This window comes from Colobus angolensis, unplaced genomic scaffold, assembly GCF_000951035.1.
Source record: "Colobus angolensis palliatus isolate OR3802 unplaced genomic scaffold, Cang.pa_1.0 Scaffold76, whole genome shotgun sequence".
Classification (NCBI taxonomy): domain Eukaryota; kingdom Metazoa; phylum Chordata; class Mammalia; order Primates; family Cercopithecidae; genus Colobus; species Colobus angolensis.
In genome coordinates this window covers 4,659,373-4,680,645 of record NW_012121376.1, presented here as the reverse complement: position 1 = coordinate 4,680,645, position 21,273 = coordinate 4,659,373, and the positions used below count along the sequence as shown (strand labels likewise).

General features: G+C 61.8%; 1 protein-coding gene across 3 annotated transcripts in view; it reads left to right on the top strand.

The window, feature by feature from the left end:
* The window catches only part of GSE1 (Gse1 coiled-coil protein), a 312,635-nt gene that overhangs the window by 262,899 nt on the left and 28,463 nt on the right, over positions 1-21,273 (top strand). For 2 of the 3 annotated variants that reach the window (XM_011928051.1, XM_011928052.1), the window contains exons 2-3: positions 5,099-5,317; positions 18,745-18,944. In XM_011928051.1, the coding sequence (XP_011783441.1) occupies positions 5,099-5,317; positions 18,745-18,944 (419 nt within the window). The remainder of the gene's footprint in view (positions 1-5,098; positions 5,318-18,744; positions 18,945-21,273) is intronic. The other variant, XM_011928053.1, reaches the window with a different exon arrangement.

Here is a 21,273-nt window from a genome sequence, read left to right as displayed (position 1 = left end):
ATCTCATGAAGGGGTTATCACCGTCACCTTAGTGACGAGCACGCTCTTAGCGAGATCTGGGTGTTTAAAAGTCTGGGACCTCCCCACTCTTGGTCCCTCTCTTGCCCCCGGATGTGCTGGCTGCCCTTTTTTTTTTTTTTTTTTTTTTTTGAGGCGGAGTCTCGCTCTATCGCCCAGGCTGGAGTGCAGTGGCCGGATCTCAGCTCACTGCAAGCTCCGCCTCCCGGGTTTACGCCATTCTCCTGCCTCAGCCTCCCGAGTAGCTGGGACTACAGGCCCCCGCCACCTCGCCCGGCTAGTTTTTTGTATTTTTTAGTAGAGACGGGGTTTCACCGTGTTAGCCAGGATGGTCTCGATCCCCTGACCTCGTGATCCGCCCGTCTCGGCCTCCCAAAGTGCTGGGATTACAGGCTTGAGCCACCGCGCCCGGCCGCCTCTTTTCTTTATGAATTACTCAGGCTCGGGTATTTCTTTATAGCAACACGGACAGCCTAGTTTAGCCCCCAACCCACGCCTGTGGCTGCTGGTCACAGCATGTCTGCCCGGGCGGCCAGCCAGCCTCATGAAGGCCACGGGAGAGAGAATTGGCATCTGCTCCCAGACCTCCAGGACGGGTCACCTTGAGGTGAAACGACCATACAGTGCCCCATGTCCCCCTTTTGTGGCAGCGTGTGGTGTGGGTTGCAGGGCACAGCTGGCCACCCAGCCTGCACCGGAGATCAGCCCCTCCTCAGCCCTGGAGCAGCCCTGGAGCTGGGCCCTGGGCGGCGTGTCACATGGGCACTGTGCTGAGGACATCTCAGCCCTGCTCTGCATTGGCCCTGGGATCCAAGCCTGCCTTCACCCCTCTGGGAAATAGGCCCAGTCACGGCTTTCTCATAGGGCGGCCAAGAGGTAGAGTGGCTGGCTCTCTGAGGAATGTGGGAAAGGGGGATGGGGGATGCTGCTGGTCTCTGGCATCAAAGGGACATGTTTTGGAGACTGAGCGAAGATGCAGAGTATCTGTGTGCAGATAGTTTCACTTCTTGGCTTTCTGATGGATTGAGAGGGCAGCCTTGATTAACAGAGGGTGTGGCAACACTGACCGTATCAGTTATCTAGCGTTGTGTAACCAACTGTCCGCAACGCAGTGGCTTAAACACAAAACTCTTATTATCTCAGTTTCTGTGGGCCAGGAATTGGAGGATGGCTCAGCTGGGTGGTTCTGGCTCAGGGTCTATGACGAGCCTACTTGAGATGTTGGCTGGGGCTGCGGTCTCATCAGAAGACCAGCCTGGGGCTGGAGGATTCACTGCCAAGGTAGCTTCTCATGTGGCTGTTGGCTGGAGGCCTTGGTTCCTTGAAATATGGGTTTCTCCACAACCTGCTTGAGCATCCTCATGACACGGCGGCTGACCCCCCTCCACTGGAGTGACCCAAGAGGGCCAAGAAGGAGGCGATCTTGCCTTGGCAGCTGCAGACTATTGCTCCCATTATACTCAGTTCATCGGGGAAGGAAATTAGTCTCTACCTCTTGAAGGGATGATTGATGAAGACTTTGTAGACATTCTTTTTATTTTTTGAGAGACAGGGTTCTGTTACCCAGGCTAGAGTATCACGGTGTGATCATAGCTCACTGTAGCTCCAACTCCTGGGCTCAAATAATCCTCCCAAACAGCTGGGAGTTACAGGTACCCACCTGTAGTTTCAGGGTAACTTAGAGAGACAGGGTCTCTCTATGTTGCCCAGGCTGATTTTGAACTCCTGGCCTCACGCAGTCCTCCCACCTCACCTTCCTACTTAGTTGGGATTACAGGTGTGCCCGTCACGCCCAGGATGAATGTTTTTAACCATTACAGTTCAACATATCTTAGCTGTGTGTGGTGCACACACGTGACCATTCACACCTTCTGATCGGGTGCCGTGGTTGGGCCATGGACGGGACAGGTGCTGGTACTGAGCAGTGGGGGCCCAGGAAGCCGGGTTCAAGTCCTGGACATGCTGCTCAACTACTTGACCTTGGAACAAACTTCGGTCATCTGGCCTCAGTTTCCCCATCTGTACACTAGGCCTCTTGGGCTTGGGCGATGGCTGTGAGGGGTGGGACACAGGCTGGGTGGTGGGTGATGGCTCACCTGCTGTGGCTTCTGGGCTCATTGTGAGGCTGTCTTGAGAGGTGCCCGACTGGTCTGTGTGACTTCTGAGAGCTGCTGCGCTATCCCATGGGGGGTGGTCTTTGCGTTCCTCGGGGCCCTGCTCCTGTCTTCCAGGCAGCCCTCCTAGCACCACCCTCCTGAGCGCCTCGTTGGGATCACGAGGACCTGGTCGTTGATGTCCTCGTGGGTCCCTGTGAGGGTGGGGCTCTGTCCTGTGCCACTTTGTCTTTCTAGATATTCCCTCCTAAAAACCCCGCAGCCTACTCAGTGTGGTGGTGAGGGTGCTTTGGTGACAGGTAGGACCCAGAGGTCCTCTGGACTGCCCATGGCAGCCCCCATGTGGGCCACGTCCTCCAGTGTCCCCTGCAGGCAGCAGGACAAGAGCGCTGGTCTCCCCCCTGCCCTAGTGTCCTGTGTGTCACCTTTCCCCAGCCATTGGCCTGTTGGGGTCACGGGGTGGCCCTCTGCCAAAGGTGTGCGAGTTCGTGGGCCCAGGGCAGGGGGCTCTTGGGCAGGGTGCCCACCAGCTTGACACCACGTGCCCTCCCCACTGTGGCTCCGGTGGGGTGGGCAGTACAGACCCAGAGCCAATGGGTGCCATTTGCTGAGACACCTGTGTGACCGTGGCTGGACCTCCTGCCTGCTGGGACTGGCATCTGTCCTTGCTCGCTGGCATGCTGTCTATTAATGGCCGTGGGGCCCCCCAAAGGCTCTGAAGCCCCTCGTGTCAGTTACCCCATTACGCTCAGGGGAGTGACCTTATGAGGTCGGCTTTGCTGTGCTGTTACCCCGTTGGGTAGATGAAGAAACTGAGGCCCTGAGAAGCAAAGTAACTTGCCCCAAGCAAGTTCAGCCAGAAGCAGCAGAGCGTGGGTCTGTGCCACATGCGTGCTTTCCTTGCCCCCACCAGACCCACAGGGAGCGGCACTGATGGCAGCCCGGTGCGGGGGACAGGCAGAGACCAGGCCAGCCTTGGGGGCAGTGCGGCCGGCAGTGCTGAGCGGAGAGCAGCTGGCAGGGTTCAGGCTGACTGAGGAGGGGCCCTTGTTGGCTGCCCGCATTTTCTGGAAGTCAGGCTGCCAGGCGAAGGCCCCCGCCCTCCCGCGCGCCTGGATGTCTGTGCCAGGTTGAAGCGGCCTTGGAAAGGCAGGGTGGGGGTGCAGGTCCCCCCTCAACCCCCAGCCCCTCCAGAAAGACCCAAGCTAGGTGGGGCCCACTGCTGTGCGGCACGGCCACGGCACCACGTGACTGCTGGCAGCTGGGGGCTGGCTCGCCTGCCATGGGCGTGGGGCTCTTAGGGGTCCTTTGTTCCCGAGGTGTGAGCTCTCACTGGAGAGAACAAATGATGTCCCCTAAACTCGCTCTCGCCTCACCGTTGTCCCATTTGCAGCCCTCCTCACCGGCAGTGCCCCCGGCCCTTCCCTCAGTACCCCCAAAGAGTTATTTTCTCCCTACATCCCCTCTGTCAGGAGAGGGAGGACTTTGCTCCCTGAATACACGCCCAGGGCCCATGGCCTTTGGTGGCAAGTTCTGGGGATAGCAGGTGACCAAAGGAGGTCTCGAGGGGGTCCTCTCCACACGGCCTCCGAGCCTGCCGCCCATAGGGACAGGTTCCAATCAGACTTGTCAATGTGACTTAGAATCTGGCAGAGGTGGGCTGGGCTCTGGAGGCCAGGGCAGCCTCTTTGGTGAGGGCGGTGGGCCCACAGCCCCGGGGGGGACCCTGGGACCCCCTTGCCCTTACCCCATAGGAAGTGCACAGTCCGCCCTTCTTGTGTTATGTGTTGCCCCCCAGATGATCTCTGTGACGCCAGCATCCCCCCCCAACCAAGATGCGTCCACAGGGAGGAAGCCACGACCCTGGCCTGTGGGTGATGTAGGGGTGGGGGCGTCTCGGGAGGGAGGGGATGTTGGTGAAAAACATTTTGACCAAGTTGGGCTTTTATTGGTTGGACACACGGGGTGGGAGGACTGAGGGCTTGTTTGGAGGTGGCCATGTCCTTTCCCCAGTGGCTCTAATGTCACCAGATGGCTGCACCTGGGCTCAGACCTACTGCTGCTGCCGCTGCTGCAGCTACCGCCACTGGCCGGGAGGGCCAGGTCAGCTGTTGCTGGGCCAGGTGGGCCTGAACTTGGCCCTGGGAGGAAAGGGAGGGTTCCACGCTGTACCGCAGTTTGGATTTGCAGTTCTCTGTTTTTAGCATCTCAGGGCAGACTCTGCCCAGTAAAGGGCCACAGTGGGGTCTGTGGGGCAGCCGTGTTCTTCTCCACCACTCCCCGTCAGCCTGCCTGTGTGGCCCCATCTCTGGGACCCCTCTCAGACAGAGACGCACGGGGTCCCTGAGTGGCAGGGAGGCTGGGGGTCTGTGCTGAGTGCCCGTGTGGACTGGGCTGGGTTGGGGCCTTAGTTTCCTTTTCTGTAATGTGGGGCAGAACTCGTGCCAGCCTCCGGAGGGCATTGCCCTGCGTGCCTGGCATCGTGTGCTTGTCGCGTTGGTGGCCGCAGCAGTTGTCTTGGTTCCCGTCATCCCTGGGCCTGTCCGCCAGCGTGTTTCTATCCTGAGGATGCGGGCTGAACGCCTCCTCACCCTGGGCCTCAGTCTCCTTCCCCACACCCTTCGATGGTCAGGGGCCTGTTGGGTGATGCGCGGGATCCTGCACGGCCTGCCCAGCCCGGAGGTAGAGGGACAGTGCTGGCCCAAGCCAGTCAGCATCTAGGGTCCTGGGGGCTCCTTGGGTCTGTGCCAGGTTCCAGCTGGACTCTGGGGACGGGGTCTGTTCTCTCCGCAGCGCTGGCTCTGTCCTGTTCTTGCTTGTCCTGCTGGAGCCCCCGGGGCTGCCCCTGCTCCCTGCATGCTGCTGCTGACACCGGCACGGCGCCCCGCCAAGCCCTGCCAACCCTGCTCTGGTGCTGGGCGCTCCTGCTCTCTGGGTGACCTCTGGTTCTTCTTTTCCTGTTTCAGGCATGAGCCATGAGCCCAAGTCCCCTTCGCTAGGGATGCTTTCCACCGCGACCAGGACCACCGCCACCGTCAACCCCCTCACCCCCTCGCCGCTCAATGGCGCCCTGGTGCCCAGCGGCAGCCCCGCCACCAGCAGCGCGCTGTCGGCCCAGGCCGCGCCATCCTCCAGCTTTGCCGCTGCGCTGCGCAAGCTCGCCAAACAGGCGGAGGAGCCCAGAGGTAAGGGGGCCCGCCAGGCTGCACGTGGGGGGAGCAGTGGCTCCCGAGGCCGGGACTCAGCCTCCCGCCCGCGGCATGCACGCGCACAGCCGGTCTCGTTTTTCCCGCGCCGTGTGCTCTGCGTGGAGCAGGCAGTACTGTCTGAGCAGACCCTGGGCCAGCCCGCCCGCCCCAGCACCTCGGCTTTGCCTCTGTGCTTCTGTCTCTCCTGCCTCTGTCCTTCCTCGCCCCCGGAGTCACTGTAGGGATGTCTGGCCATAGCGAGGTCCTCCTGCCAGCTCTGTGACTTGGTTGGGAGGAGGGTGGGTGCCCTGGACCAGGCTGCAGAGGGAGAGCTAGGCCCTAGTGCTCTCTTGAGTGGCCCCTTGCCCAGGCTTCGACCACCCCCTCCAGACGTGGCAGAGAACATGGTGTCCCTGGAAACACACTGGTCTGGAGTGGGGGGTCTCTGGCACAGCTGACGCCACCACTGCTTAACTCCCTGAGGCAGAGACTGGGGGGAGCGTAGACAAGCGCCCCTGGGGGTGTGGAGCCTTGGCTTCTCGTATCACCTGGGCAGGACCTGCTGTGTGACCCTGGGAACGTACTGACTCTCTGAGCTTCATTTCTCCTGTCTGTGCAGTGAACCTCTAAAGAGGCCCCCTTTGGCTCTGGCTTTGGGGCACTTCTTGGGGCCTGCGATGACCATTGGCTGCCCATGCTGGGGCTGCTGCTGGCACGAATGGGGAGGCGCACTGGGCGGCTGGAGCTGATGGGGGCCTTGGCCCTGTGGATTCCGGCCTCGGACACCCTCTGGACTCACTGCTCCCAGGCAGGGGAGCTGAGGAAACAGGGACCCCAATGGCATCTGCTTCATTCACCTCAAAGGCCCACGGGTTAGGATCCCGGGTTCCAGGGCCCTCCAGGGTGGCCACAGAGCAACACATGCAGGAGCTGTGTCCGTCTTTGTATTATCCGGGGTCCAGCTTGGCAGAGGGGACACCTGCCCTGACCAGGGCGGGCTGGGGAGTCTTCTCATTTCTGAATGTCTCCTTCCTGGGTCCTTTCTGCTACTGCTCATTGGAGAGTGGGGGAGTGCGAGAGGACACAGCTGGCGCTGATGGATGGGGGACACTGGCCCAGGAGGGAGGCCCACTGGGGTCTGGTTTCTGTACCACCAGGGGGCAGTTCCTTGCCTCCTGGCTCTTCCTGGCAAACCAGGCACAGGCAGGACCACCAGAAAACCCTCCACGCCCTCAGCAGGGGACTGCCTGGCCACGCCCGAGCGGGCCAGGTTGCATGGGCCCCACCTGTGTATAGAGGCTAGGCAGCTGCAGGCCGATGGCTCGGGAGAAGCAGACTGCCTGCCTGGTGGCCCCCCAGGCATCCTGGACTCTCTGGGGTGCTGAACGAGGCGACTGGGGACAGACCCCGGGAGGAAGCTGAGCCTGGAGTCGAGACCTGGGCTGTCCTGAGAGGGGCAGAGAGAAGCGAGGGCAGAGCTGGCCCGGCTCCTCCTGCTGCAGTTGTCTTTTTTCCCCAGCGTTTGGGGACAGGAGAACCAGGGCTGGTGAGGGATTTCTGAGGCCACGGGCGACAAGTGGCTGGCGCTGGTGCTGCCTGGGCTGGGTGACCCCTGCCTCCTGCCTTCATCCAGCAGCTGTGTCTGCTTTGGGGCCTCTGGGCTCCACCCCAGGTAACGCTGCAGAGGACGTGCTCGGGAAAGGGCAGGTTTCCCTCTTCGCCAAGGAAGGTGGTGGAGAGGTGTTCAGACTCGCCTTCCCTCCCTGGGCCTGGCAGCGGCCGTGGGCGTCACAGCAGGAGCCTGCCTCATAGGGCCGTCGCTTCCTCTCCGCTGCCCCAAGCTGTCCCCAGCACTTGGCTTGGTGGCTTGGCCAGCGGGCGGCCTGAGTGCCAGAGGCTGCTGGTCCCCACTGGCCAGGAACAAAGTGTGCCGCTGGGCGCCCATGGCAGGAGGCCCAGACACCATGGCCTCGGGGCCTCCTCCCTCCCAGCTGCGACCTGGGCACTGGGAAGGGTCCCCCAGGGTGGTTGCCCCCCAGGAAAGATGCCCCTGGATGAATGCCTGGGAACTGGGTGGCAGAGGGTCAGGACAGCAGGCGAGCAGTGCCACTGCCTGAGCTATGTGCCCACTGGTTCACTCACCCAAGTCACCCCCATTGAGCTGGGAACGCCAAGGTTTGTGGAGCAGTGTTCGGGTTTTGTGACGCCCTCAGGTGGGCCTGGGCCCTTGTCCCCACTCCCGTTTTGATGAGTCTCCATCTGGTCATCACCGGTCAGGCCTTGGTCTGGATGAGGAGGGACTGGGTGACTCGTTCTCGTGACCTCAGCCACTCAGTGCACCTGGTCCCCATTCTCATGGAGTCACACCGACCCTGACCTCACCTTTCCCCGTCTGTGGAACTGGCCGGCAGCCCTCCCAGGCCCTTCGGACAGATGAGAAGGCCGAGGTTCAGAAAGGTCAAGTCGCAAGACGGCAGCCACAGCGGGTGGGGTCGTGCCCGTGTCCTGCTGCTGCCGGGCCTTCCCAGGTGGGCTGGGAGAGCTGCCGTTAGGACAGTTCTGAGCAGGTGGTCCTGGTGGTCCCTGCTGGAGGGGAAGCCCCTCTCACCCCTAGCACCACTGCCCCTGGTGCAGGGAGCTGGCGTTTGGTGCACAAGAGTCTCTGCCTGGCCGTCAGCGCGCTGACCCTGCCTCCCTGTGGGTTGTGGAATCCTGGGTGACAGTGGGGACATGTGGGCCCCCCAACTTCCCTGTGCTACCTCCCCACCTGCACCAGAGGGCAGCAGGGGGAACTCCGGCAGGCTTGGCAGTGGGGGGGGGTCTGGATTTTTTAATCAAAATTTTTTTAGTTATAATTCACATGCCATAAAATTCATCCTGTAGAAGTGCGTGATTTAGTGATTTTCCACACAGTTGTGTGACTATCTAATTCTAGAACAGTGGGTCATCCCTGAGAGAACCCCAGTTGCATTTGCCGTCAGCCCCCACGTCCTCCCCCAGCCCTTGGTGGCTGCTGTCTGCTTTCTGCCTCTGTAGATGTGCCTGTGGGCATTTCGTATGCAGGGGCTGGCGCGGCGTGTGTCTGGACTCCTCTGAGTATGACATCTCCTGGTCCCCGTGCGCCGTCTGTGGCGTGACAGCCCTTTCTGACTCCCGTGGTGGGACGACCCGGGTGGGGGGAGCTGGCTGGGGCCACGAACCCGCAGCTACCTTTCTGCTCCATCCTGGAGGTGGACCAGCGAGGGCCTCCCCGCCTTCATCGTGGCAGTAGCTGTGTATCGAGCGCCTGCTGTGCCCCGGCGGGCTCGCTGTGCTGCTCACACAGCCTTCGCCTCTGGTGGATGAGAACTGATGCTCCGGCTTGCCTGGGTCTCACATTGTAAGTGGCGTGGGGAATTACAGCCCCCAACTCGTGCCTGAGACAACGTAGCCCCCTGCCACGCAGGTATAGCCTCCTCCCCGCAGAAAGGGAGACTGGGCCTCTGTGAAAGCCGCACCTCCCAGGGGGCGGGCTCCCTCTGGTGCCTGCCAGGTGCCCCAGAGAGCACCAAGCCCTGGTGGGCTGGCGGCTGAGCTGGCCAACTCACAGGCCCACAGCCAGGGCTGCCTCCTGGCGACGGCACGTCCTGGGCAGAGGGGGCAGGGTGGAAGCGGGGCATTGCCTCCACGTGTCCTCTCATTGTGTCTCAAGGGTGCAGTTTAAAAATTCAATTCAGACGAAGCCGTGGCGTGCGCCGCCCCTGGAGAAGGGCTAGGAAGGAGAGGAAAAGGAGGCCCTCGCTGGGATTTATTTTTCTGGAGGCTGAGATGTGTGTTCATCTTCAAAGCTCAGTCACCCGCCCACCAGCACGGGGCCAGACACCCATCCCCGGGGCCAGCCTGACCGTTTAACCTACTCACCCGGGGCTCCTTGGGCGAGGGCGGATGCTTGGGAATCGCCGATGCACACCCCCACCTTCCTTCCTTGCTGTGTGATCTGGGCAGGCCGCTTCGCCTCTCTGAGCTTCCGCTGTTTCTTGAGTGAGGAGCAGGTCTCTTACCTCATGAATTGTGGGGCCTCGGTGAGAATGAGCCGCAGCCGGGCATGGTGGCATGAGTGTCAGTGCAGCAGGCCTCCACCCTGGCTGCCTTCCCTGCTCCCCGCCCTGGTGCTGCCTCCTTTCACCTTCCCCATTCCTGCCACCCTCACCTCCTATGTGCCCTCCCACACCCCTCCACCCACTGCCACCCCTTCCGCCCACTCTCCTTCCTACCCCGGTGACCCCTATCATCTGCCCGGTGAGGGCGTGTGCTTCCCCGGTGGGGTGGGAAGGTATGGGTCCACCATGGCTTCCCCCCGTCAATGGCTCTGGGCTGGGAGCCTGCAGTGGCTTCCTCTTCTCCTGGCGGTGCAGGGTGCAGGCAGGGCCAAGTGGCTGCCTGTTTGTCTTGACTTTCTGGGAGAAAGTGGGGCTTGGAGTGCCCAAGCCCCATGTAGCGCATTCTGGAAGGAGCCTTGGGTTGCAGGTTTGGGTGTGATCCCAAACCTTGGGTTGCACCCCCGGCCCCTTCCCAGTGACCGACCCAGGCTCTAGTCTGAGCCCAGGCGTCCCTGACCCTGTTCTGCCCTGGTGGCTGTTGATCTCTTTGTTCCTCCCACATTGTCCCAGCCACCAAAGGGATATCCCCGGGGCCGCCCAGCCCTCCCTCCAATGCAGGTGGACCAGCTCCTGCCATAGCCCAGGCTTCTCGGGTGGCACCGGGTCCTTGGGTACAAGCAGAGACCTCCCCCGCCTCCTCAGAGTGATGGCCTGGCCACCACCTCCCTCCCTGCCTCTCCTGCCAGGACCTCTTCTGCACAGAGAGACCCCACCACCCCCATAGGCATCTGAAACCCCAACCTAGGAGTCCCAAGACTGAGGGGTGGGTCCCAGCCCTGTGTCCCACCCCCTGCCCTGGACAGATTTTGACCCCCCTGTGAGCCTCCTGGGCACCAGGAGCCTGCCTTGCGGGTGTGTCAGGATCCCCATATCATCCCTGTCTTTGGAGGTGCTTGTTGACTGACTGAAGAAGAGGTGTTTGCCCCGAGGGTGCCCGAGGAACGCCTGTGCCTGGAGCCAGGCCTTGTGCTTCAGGCTCCCCAGCTCCACACCCTGAAGGCAGCCCTGAGCCGGGCCTGGGGTCTGACAGCTGTTGGGCCTGCCCTGGAGCTGTCCAGGCTGGGGGCTGCCCGGTGTCTCTGGCCCTTCCCCTCTGGCCCCTGCAGAGGGCAGGTCGTAGAGCCTCCACTGCCGCCCCCACTGCTGTGTGACGAAGCCAGGGCTGCTGCCAGGCGCCCTCACAAGCTGTGTGGCATCTGCTTGCCGTACGCAGCAGGCAGCAGCCTCCCGCGGGGACGCAGTGCCCGTCTGCCAAGGCGGCGGGTGGGGGGGAGTGCGGAGGTGCAGGGAGCCTCGCATGTCCTCAGCTGCTCCAGGAGGCACAGGCAGCACCTGGGACCGGGCACCTCCTCCCTGGGAAACAGTTGGGGGCGATCATGCTGTGGGCCTTTGCTCTGGGAGGCCAGTGCTCTGGGAACAGGGTAGCACCAGAGCCTTCCCAGGTGGGCTGGGAGAGCTGCCATCTGGAGGCCAGTTCTGAGCAGGTGTTCCTGGCTGGAGAGGAAGCTCCACCTCACCCCAGCACCACCCATAGTGCAGAGAGCTGGGGTTGGACGCACAAGAGTCTGAGCCCGTTCCCACCCCACTTCTTGTCGCCAGCCCAGTGGCCAGGACTCATGGCTTCCCTGCCCACACTTTGCTCCCTTAACACCAGCCGGGGGGCTCATAGTACCTGCCCTGGAAGCTGCCAGAGGCCTCTCCAAGCAACACAAGCAGTGTTGGCCGCTGTGTTACCTGCGGCAGGAGTGGCCCAGCCACCCACAGCCCAGCTTGGGCCACAGGGACGGGGCTGAGGGTGGTGGCCGTGGGGCTGGAACTGCTCTCTTGTCATCAAGGCCTGCGGGGCCCTGTGCCGCCTTCCCCTGGTGGTGTCTGCTGGCTGCCTGCCTCGTCTTGTCACTGGCTTTGCAGGCGAGAGGGGAGGCAGATCTGGTTACTGTCTGGTCCCTGGTGCCACCTGAAGCCAAGATCCCGCCTGAGTGAGCCGGGACCATGGAGCCTTCCTCATGATTTGCCGTGGGAGTGATTCCGCCGTGGAGCCGGCCTGGGCGGGGGAGGGGCTCCCCCTTTCTGCCACTGCCTGGGAAATCTGCCTCTCAAAGAAAACAGCAAAACAAACACGGAGGAAGGATCCCGCCTGGCAGGCGCGCCTCGCGTGGGTGTCAGTCTGCGGCGGCGGTGGCTCTGCAGGCGTCTGGAGCCCGTCTGTCTCCAGCACAGGTGTGAGCACCGCGGCGTCCTCAGGGTGCCCCTCCGTCCTCCTGGCCCGGGGGGCAGGGGGTGGAGGGGAGCAAGGCCGGTGGAGAGGACGCCATCACCTATCCTGACCCCTTCTCCGCATTGCACAGTGGGGAGCCCTGGGCATGGTGGAGGGGCCCAGTACTTGGCATGTCAGCCAGTGGGGGCCTGTCCTGGGATAATGGAGGCAAGGCTTCCCCTAGCCACTTGGATATAAGGGTGATTTTTTTCCAGTTTCCCCGATGCACCCTCTGCCTCCCTGCAACCACTGTGCCTCTTTCTTCCTCCTCGTCCTAATGCCCCACCTCCCTCGGGGTACCCGTCTCAGCTTCTGTGGCCTCACGCAGACTCTCCCGGCCCTATCTGGCTCCCAGGGTCCAGCATCTCAGCTCACGCTGTTCGGCAAATAATCGGCCCCAGCAAAATGCATTTCAAGCTAGAAACCCACACCTCCCGTTGTCAGTTTGGGTTTGATGACCGGCAGTGGGTATGGGAGCCCGCCACTGGCTGACAGCCCCCCACCCTTTGCAGCTGTGAGGTGGGGCCTCGTGGGTGGACGCAGGCCGCAGGTTGGGAGAGCCCCGTGCTGGGAGCCACGTAGGGTGGCTGCTACTACTTCGTCTCCCACGTCTGCCTGGGACTCAGGGGGTCATGGTATGACTTCAGCCCTGCGCTGTGGTGTGCCTGCTGTCCCGCGTGCCAGGGCTGCAGTGACTCCAGAAGGTTTCCCAGCCTGTTCTCGTCACCTGTGCGATGGGGACTTCACCTCCCAGACCCGCGTGATTCCCGGTGGGCGGGGAGCTGACTGGCTCTTTCCTCTGGGGTCTGCTATTCCTGTTCAGCTGGCCAGATTTCAAGGAAAGCGGCTGGGGTGACTCGGCTCCTGTCCCACTTGCCTACTCACTGGCTGGTGGCTTCCTGTGGCTCCCATGGGCCTTCTGGGCCGCCCGGGCAAAGGGACTGGACCTCCTCTGGCCAGGCTCCTTTCCACATCCATGTCACCACGAGTCCACCGGGGCTGGGTTCCCAGGTTTTGGATGGAAACAGCTCGGTAGGTGAGGGCAGAGAGTGGAGGAGCAGCCCAGGCAGACACAGGTTCTGTGGACCTGCCCCGCCCTCCCTCCAGCTGTTCCAGCTCACACCGGCCGAGGGCCCAGCCGCATCACCGTTGGCGTGGCTACTCCAGAGTCATGGCACGTGGCACACTGAGGCTCCTGCTGAGTGGACTCTGCCCAGAGCTGTTTCAAGGTTGAGCTGGGAGCTGAGTGTGATACTGCAGACCTGTAGTCCCAGTTACTCGGAGGCTGAGGTGGGAGGATCACTTGAGCCCTGGATGTGGAGGCTGCAGCGAGTCATGATTGTGCCACTGCACTCCAGCCTGGGCAACAGAGAGAGCCCCTGTCTCTAAAAATATTTTGTAATTGAAAAGAAACTTGTAAACACTGACTTGGGGACAGAACAGGTGACAGGAAGACACACAGGGTCCCCTGGGTTCCCACCCTGGCCGGCACCTCTCCCTGCATGGTTGAAAGCAGGGGGCAAATTGCAGCTGGGGACCCTCCTTCCGAGGGGCTGTGACGGGTCTGTCACTCACCTGCCTGTTCAGACTGCTCCTCGTCTGCGTCTCCATCGGCGGCATGGGGTAGGCATGGGCTAGGCCTGGGCTGTGGACACCGGAGCTGCCCCCTGGGGCTCTGGCCCTGCTAAGCTGTGGGCAGCCCTGGCTGGGGGAGTGGGCATCTCACAGAGACGTTCCAGGGACTCTATTTAGGGAAGCACGTCCGTTAGTCACCGTTCTGTTCTCTCCGCCGTTCCCCTGAGTGGTTGCAGTGGGGCCGGGCTCTGGGGTGGGTCAGGGCCATGCAGGATGGCGGCCGGGGAATGCCTGTGCCCGAGCTCAGCAGAGGAGTCTTTACCCCTCAGAGTGCCCTGCCCTCCCCTCCCCTTTCCTTCTATGCTCGCTGCTGGCCTGGCCAGGGCCTGTGGCTTTGGGGCCTGACCGCCATGAGGCCACGCCTGTCTGGGTCTCCAGTGCCCGGAGAGTGGTCCTGGGGCCTGGCCCCCAGGCGCCTCTTAAAGACTGATGACTCTTCAGGGGGTGCTGGTGGTTTTTGCCTGTTGGGGTGGGCCTGAGCCTGGGTGGCTGACAGGTGCTGCTGTGGTGCTGCAGTCCTGTTTCTGCCCTCAATCCACTCACCGGCTGACTTTGGGGTGTCAGCTGTTAATTACATCTGCCCGTGGGCCTCAGCACTAATCTTCGAGGTTAGACAGCAGAGGTGACGCGGACGCGGGCTGCCTCTTGTCATCTCCAATCCGGATCCGTTTCATTGACTAACTCCTGGCTGAATACCGCCAGTTAATTACAGCAATCACAGACCTTCCTGCTCCAGCCACGTGGTGAGAATGAGGGTTCGAGGGCCAGGCGCCAGCCTCGCTAATGGGCCTGGCGTTGTGGGGGCATCGATCGAGGCTGAGCTGGCTGGTCTGGTGAGTAGCACCCCCCAGCAGGGATTAGGCCACTGAGTGTCAGTGGCCTCCCCTGGTCCCAGGCAAGACCCTTCCCCAGAGAAGCTCCCTGCCCCTCACGTACCCCTCTCACTTCATCACCCACTGGTGCTTAGAAACAAGGCTCATTCAGAGACTCTGGAGTGGAGGCTGCCGTGGTCATGGCGAGGGGTCTCTCTGGGAAGTGGGGTTCAGAGGGATGGGGCAGTGTGGGGTCTCTCTGCACCCCCTTATCGCATGGGCTGCAAGGTTCTCCCCATTTGTAGAGTTGGGGTGCAGAGAAGTCTCTCAGATCCCTGAGGCTTGCCACATGGTGGGGCTCCTGCTCCCACCTCCCCGCTGTCTGTCCGGTCCCCAGGGAGGACCCAGAGCCCACCTGGCCATTGGCCCCAACTTTTCCCCTGGGCAGCAGGAGCCCGGATCATGAGCTCTCAGCAGCCTCTGCCTCGATGGGGTGGCGGCTCTTGGTGTCTTGGTTTTATTTCCTTTTTCAGCTCCAGAGCACAGATGCCCACATTTCCTCCACTCATAGCTCCTGGAATCTAGATGGGGTCACCCCGGGTTTGGGCCGGGTGCACAGGAGGGCATCCCACGAAGAAGAGTGGTGAGGCAGGCGCAGTGACTCGTAATGTGTAATCCCAGCACTGTGGGCGGCCGAGACGGGAGGATCGCTTCAGCCCAGGAATTTGAAACCAGCCTGGGCACCATAGCGAGACCCTGTCTCTACTGAAAAAAAAAAAAAAAAAAAAAACGCTAGCCGGGCCTGGTGGCACATGCCTTTAGTCCCAGCTCCTCAGGAGGCTGAGGTGGGAGGATCGCTTGAACCCAAGAGGTTGAGGCTGCAGCGAGCTGTGATTGCACCCAGCCCAGCCTGGGCAACAGAGTGAGATCCTGTCTCAAAAAAAAAAAAAAAAAAGAGTGGTGGGCACAGTACTGTTCACAGCAGCCACAAGGCGGGCCCGGCCTGTATGCCATCAGCTGAGGGCAAACCAGTAAGGAGTGGGTGAACAGAGGTACACGATGAACTGTCACTTAGCCTCAGAAAGGAGAGATTCTCTTAGGTGCTGCCACGTGGATGAGCCGTGAAAACGCGGCTCCCAGTGAGAGATGCCAGACGAGAGGCCACGCGGTGGGATTCCCTTGATGTGAAGTCTCCGGAACAGGCCCCTCCATAGAGACGAAAGCCAGTGCGTGCGGGGCCTGGGGGAGAGGGCAGTGGCTGCTCATGGGCTACGGGTTCCTTTTGGGGTGACGGAAATGCTCTAAAATGGATTGTGGTGATGGTCGCACAACTCGGAACGTGCTGGAACCGGGGGGCCGTGCGCTGGGTGGGTGAGTTACGCGGGACGGAATCCTAGCTCAGTGAAGCGGTAACAACTGAAACCGAAGAGCCATGGAGATTGCACGGAATTTTTTTTGAAAGAAAGATCCTTTCCTTGGTTTTTAGTGTTTCCCCCCAAAAACTTTAAGTGAACTTTTTCTCAAAATCTAAATACGTACAGAAAAGCACCTAGACCGCCAGTGTGCAGCGCGAACCCACAGATAGGAGGAGGCCTGTTCTCCTGTCCCGCTCCCCTGCCCCCGAGGTGAGGGGCATGGTGCCCTGCCCCGCAGCCAGCGTTTCCCTTCCTCGGGTGGATCTAGTATCCCGCCGGCACAGTGCCCAGTCCCAGGGGTTGGCCCAGCCGACTTGGGGTGGTGGAGTTCTCGGGGTGTGGGCAGTGAGTGGCTGGTCCATCTGGGGGCCTGGGGGCGGGTCAGGCCTCAGGGACAGCAGCCGTCAGCCTCACTCCCTACCTGGGCCAGGTTGCGGTGGGTGGGAGCGTGATGAGGTGGGGGCCTTGCCTTGAGCAGTTCATTGCTGGGCAGAATGTGACTGTGCCTCCGGGCTGCTCTGGGGCATGGCCGATCTGGCTGGACTGAGTGTCTGCCATGGGGCTGCCCTGTCCAGTTTTGCAGGCTGCACACAAGCCAGGAATCCACGTTAAAGAGGCCCAGATAGCGTTTCTGCAGGAGGCAACAGGACTGTGCCCTGGGGACGGGGCAGCTGCCCCACCCCAAGGGAGCACCTTTTGGAGAGCCAAGCTCTGTTTCCACATGGGGATGCCTGTGGGGCCTCCGCCTCCCGGTCACACCACGGAGGCCACTTTGGCTGCCTGACGACTCTGGGCACCCCCTGTAAGCAGCAATTTTCTTTGGTGAATGTGTATGTGCCCACTCCGGACGCAGTGAAGGGGAGATGAGGCTGTTTCTGCCCCTGGAACCAAGGCCAGTTCTGAACAGAAGTCAGGGAGGTTGCTGGGAGCTGATGGGCTGCGGTTCTCCTGGAAAGGGCATCTCACCCCTGCTTCTGTCATGCCCTGGGCTGCAGGTGCCTCCCAAGTGGGGCTTTTGCAAACAGAAGGTGCCCAATTGCACCTCACCACCTCAGACGGCAGCATCTGTCCCCATGAGCCCAGGTGCGAGCTTGCGCAGCTGCTGTGATGTGTGGATGCCTGGACGCACGGTGCTGCTGGTGGGTGGACGTGTGTCTGTCCTGCCGGAACCTGCCCCAGCGGCCACTGTGCTGTGATACCATAGAATCCAGGGCCACCTCTGTGGCCTGCCCTGCTGGAGACCTTGGCCTTTGCTGGACACTGGTTGGTGCTGTGTTTGGCTTTGGGGGTGGAGAGCTTCCCTAGGCCTGTGTCAGGGGCTTGGGGAGGGTGAGCTGCACACTGACCTGTGTACAAGTCCACAGCCGTGTGAGCGGCACGGGGTCTCCTCCCTGCAGGCTGCGGGTCAGCTGGAGTCGGGGGTGTGAATGTGCAGCTGTGCCCCCGCTGAGCCTTGTAAGGGTGGGCAGGGCTCTTGACCCGGAAGCAGCAGAGCTTCTGGAGCCCCAGGCCCAGCCCCAGCCCCAGCCTCTGGGGAGCTGCTCTGGCCTCAGTCACGGGGACTTGACCCCCACAACAAGGGGGTGGGGGCTGTGGAAGTGAGGCTGGTACCTGCTTGGGAATAGGAGGACTCTTGGAACAGGTGCCTTTGGACATCCTCACCCCCACTCCTGCCACCACACACGCTTGGTCCCCTTCTGACCTGGGTGGGAGGGAGGCAACAGAGGGGAGCCCTGGTCTGAGAAGGCAGTTTTGCTCCGTGATGGAGGGAGCCCCCTCCCTTAGGGCCTGGGAACACTTCTCCCTGTGCTCCCCTGTCCAAACCCCTGCTGCACCTGCCCGTCCACACCCCCTGCCCTTGGGGTGTCCTCTTGGCTGTAGCCATCTGTCACCCAGGCCCTGAGCCCTCCTGCCTGTCCTGTACCCTCCCGCTGCTACCAGCGGGGCTGCAGCCACCCATTCTCCCACCCCCACGGCATCTGGGGGGCTGAGGGGTTCTTTCTGAGATGATGGGCGAGTTCTGGGGTAGGTCGTGGTGGTGGTTGTAAACAGCGAACCTAGGCAAACCTCCTGACATGTATCATTCAAGATGGTGAATTACATCTCAGTTTCTGAAATGTAAAAATAAAACTTCCCCCAGGGTCACCCTGAGTGGCTGCCATTTGGGCTTCCTCAGCCACCACCACACTGCGTCCCTGCTTGGCTGGGCCCCGTTAAGGGGTGCTGACCACTTCTTTTTTTGTTTTGAGATGGAGTCTCACGCTGTCACCAGGCGGGAGTGCAGCAGCGCGATCTCCACTCACCACAACCTCCGCCTCCTGGGTTCAAACGATTCTCCTGCCTCAGCCTCCCAACTAGCTGGGATTACAAGTGCTTGCCGCCACACCCAGCTAATATTTGTATTTTTAGTAGAGACGGGGTTTCACCGTGTTGGCCAGGATGGTCTCGGTCTCCTGACCTCGTGATCCGCCCGCCTCGGCCTCCCACAGTGCTGGGATTACAGGCGTGAGCCACCGCGCCCGGCCACTGCTGACCACTTCTTATGTTTGTTTCCTGCCACCCTCCAGCCCCCCGTCTCCCCAGCCTGGTGGGAGCCCCCAGAGGGGGTGCCGTTTCCTGTGACCCCCACATCCCCCAAGCACATGGAGCTCCCTGGGAAGACTTGGAGGCTTGGGATCTCTGCTGCTCACGTGCGGAGCTGCCTCGGCGGGGCAGGGTGCGTGGCCCGGCTGGCCTGTGTCCCGGAATGTTCACAGACCACGCTCACGACTCGAGAAACACGTGTGTTCTCTAACTCCGGGACATGTCTGTCCCGGAAGGTGCTGCCTTCGTCTCTCACTCAGGGATGTCAGGTGCTGGTCCTGCCCGCCCTGCCCAGGCTCCTTCCTGTCTGGTGGCAGCGGGCGGCCCTGGGTACCAGAGCATCATGTACCACATGACCAGGGTCAGTGGGGCGAAGGGGCAGGGAGTGCCTGGGGTAGACTGAGCTGCTGACCCAGTTGGGCCTCAGGAGGGGTGTCTCCTGCCTGCCTGTCTTGGGTGGGGGCCCATGAGGCTGGAAGACCTGGTGCTCTGGGTGCCTCACTTGGGGCAGGGGGACAGCTGGAAGCCAGGTCCCCACCTGTCACTGTTTCTCCCGCTCAGACCACCGTCTTCTCCTCCACAGGGTCCTCACTGAGCAGCGAGTCGTCCCCCGTGTCCTCTCCGGCCACCAACCATAGCTCCCCTGCCAGCACACCCAAGCGTGTGCCCATGGGCCCTATCATCGTCCCCCCTGGGGGCCACAGCGTGCCCAGCACACCCCCCGTGGTGACCATCGCTCCAACCAAAACCGTCAATGGCGTCTGGAGGAGTGAAAGCCGGCAGGTGAGTGGGGCGGGGCAGGGAGCCCAGCATCTTCTGAGGGGAGGCTGGATTCAGGCATCCGCTGGGGGCTCTGGCGCTTTCAAGGTTGAGTTTAAATTCCAAAGACACCCCCTCCCCCACTCTGAGTTTCCATCTCCTTCCCTGCAATGTGAGGTGAGAGTGACAGCGGCGCCCTCCTGGAGGCCCCCTGCGGGTGAGAACCTCGGCCCACGCATCAGTCTGCCCAGGCTGTCGGAAGAAACCACCCGCTGGGGGTGTCCCGTTATTTTCTCCTGTTCTGGAGGCCACAAGTTCACGATCTGGGGGCTGGCAGGGCTGGTTTCCCCAGAGGACTGTCGTGGGTTGCTGGTGGCTGCCTTCTCCCTGGGTCGTCTGTGGTGTCTCCGTGTCTGGGTGCTGATCTCTTCTCGTAAGGACACCAGTCAGTTGGTTTAGCGCCTACCCTCATGTCCTCATTCTCATTTAGTCACCTCTTTAAAGATTGTGTCTCCAAATGCAGTTCCGTTCTGAGGCCCTGGGCGTCAGGGCTCTAACACACGGATTTGGGCGGGGGTGGCAGTCCAGTTCACAGCTGTAGCACTGTCAAGCTGTAAAGTGGTGTCTGCACGCCGAACACCCGGCAGACTCCCTGCGACTGTCACAGTTTGTGAACTCAACAAAGAATTGAGGTAGGAAAGATGCCACCCCAGAAGCTATCAGAACAAGACATCTGGTGGGTTTTGGGTTTCTGTCTTACTTTTGGGGCTCCCAGCAGAGGCCCCTCCCCAAGTTTTCGGGGCTCCTCATGTCCGTGAGCCCCTCGTGCTGTACTGGGGCCTGCCTGTGTGGAAGGAGCTGGCACTGGGAGCTGCTCTTCTGCCCCTGCCTGGGGCTAGCGCGCCCTCGGGTGGCTACCTGCAGCTCTCCCAGCCCCCATGCCTGGCGCACAGCCTGGAATGGGCCCTTCCTAATTAAAAATGATTCTCCGGTGCCGCTGTCGCCTGGACTTTTTTGCTGAGTTCCCAGAGGGACGGCCCCATTTGGAAATACTAATTAAACCACAAAGAAGGTGGGGAGGAGGGGAGTGGCCTTCCCTGCACCAGCCGTCTCCCCTGGGGGCGGGGGGCGGGGAACATGGGCGTTGGAGCCACCTGGTCATCATCAGGGCCTGTCTGTCCTCTATCCCCAGAGGTGTGGGAAGGGAGCCAGCCTCAGTCCACAGGTGACAGCCGCCGGGCAGGCCCTGATCCAGGGTCGCTGTAGGGATCCCTGGGAGCTCTAGACTGGGACCCCCGGGGCCTGACGTTGCCTCTGCTGCTTTTCACGCCTTCCCTGGCTGAGAGGACAGACCTGCCCGGGGTCCTCATCTTGCTGGACCTCCTCTGCCCCCGAAGCCTCTCTTAGTTTCACTCATCCTTCGTGTGAGGTTTGGAGATGGCGGGGCAGGGCGTGGCCTGGAGGGTGGACCCAGGCCAGAGGGGCCTCCATACCCCACAGGGCTTGCAGCAGCCCAAGGCGGCCCTGGTCCTGGTTTGAGGGAGTTGTTACCAGCTCCGCTGCCTCCGGAGGCCACCCCCCAGGGTCAGCCTTGACCACAGGGGCCCTGAATCACGTGAGTCAAATAGCTGAGGCTCCTTGCGCCCCACTAGTGGGGCCTGGTTGCTGGTGCCCACGCCCGCCGCTCACGGGAGGCCGCTTCCCTGCCCCAGCCTGGACCAGGAGCCTCCACCGGCCGGGACCCTGCACCCAGCCACTGCCTTGACCCCAACTGGAGCTCCTGGCCTAGGCCCAGGATGCCTCGAGGGGGTTCCAGCGCCTTCCCTGGTGACGCCTCTGCTCTGAGCTGGTCCCTCCTCGGAGGGTCCTTACCGCCTTGGGAACACTGAGCAAGCCCAGGGTAGAGCAGGGGCGCGACAGCCCTGCTCCAGCAGTTTCCCACCTCGGCGCTTAATGGAACACGGTGCCACCAGGGAAGGCGTGGGGCTGGGAGCTGGATTAGCAGGTGATGTACAGCTCCTCGCTCACTCGGGCACAGAGGCTCAGCGGGGAATTTAATCCTCTCAGGGAGCGGGGAGGCGGAGAGAGGACTCCCCTCCCACCCCGCCCAAAGCCTTGGCCACGAGTCGTTAGGGGCCTCCGAGCCCGCAGATGCAGGTGGGAGGCGCCAGGCCGGAGGCTTTTCGGCCGCTTCTCGGGGTCACCGCTCTCTCCCAGGTAGTGGGAGCTGTGAGAGGAGAAATGAGATGAAAAAGCCTGTTTTAAAGCTAACAGGGCATGTCCTGCCTGTCTGACTGTGGAACCCTTGCTCTAATCACCAGAGAATGACAGATTTGCCTCCTCCCCTCCTTCC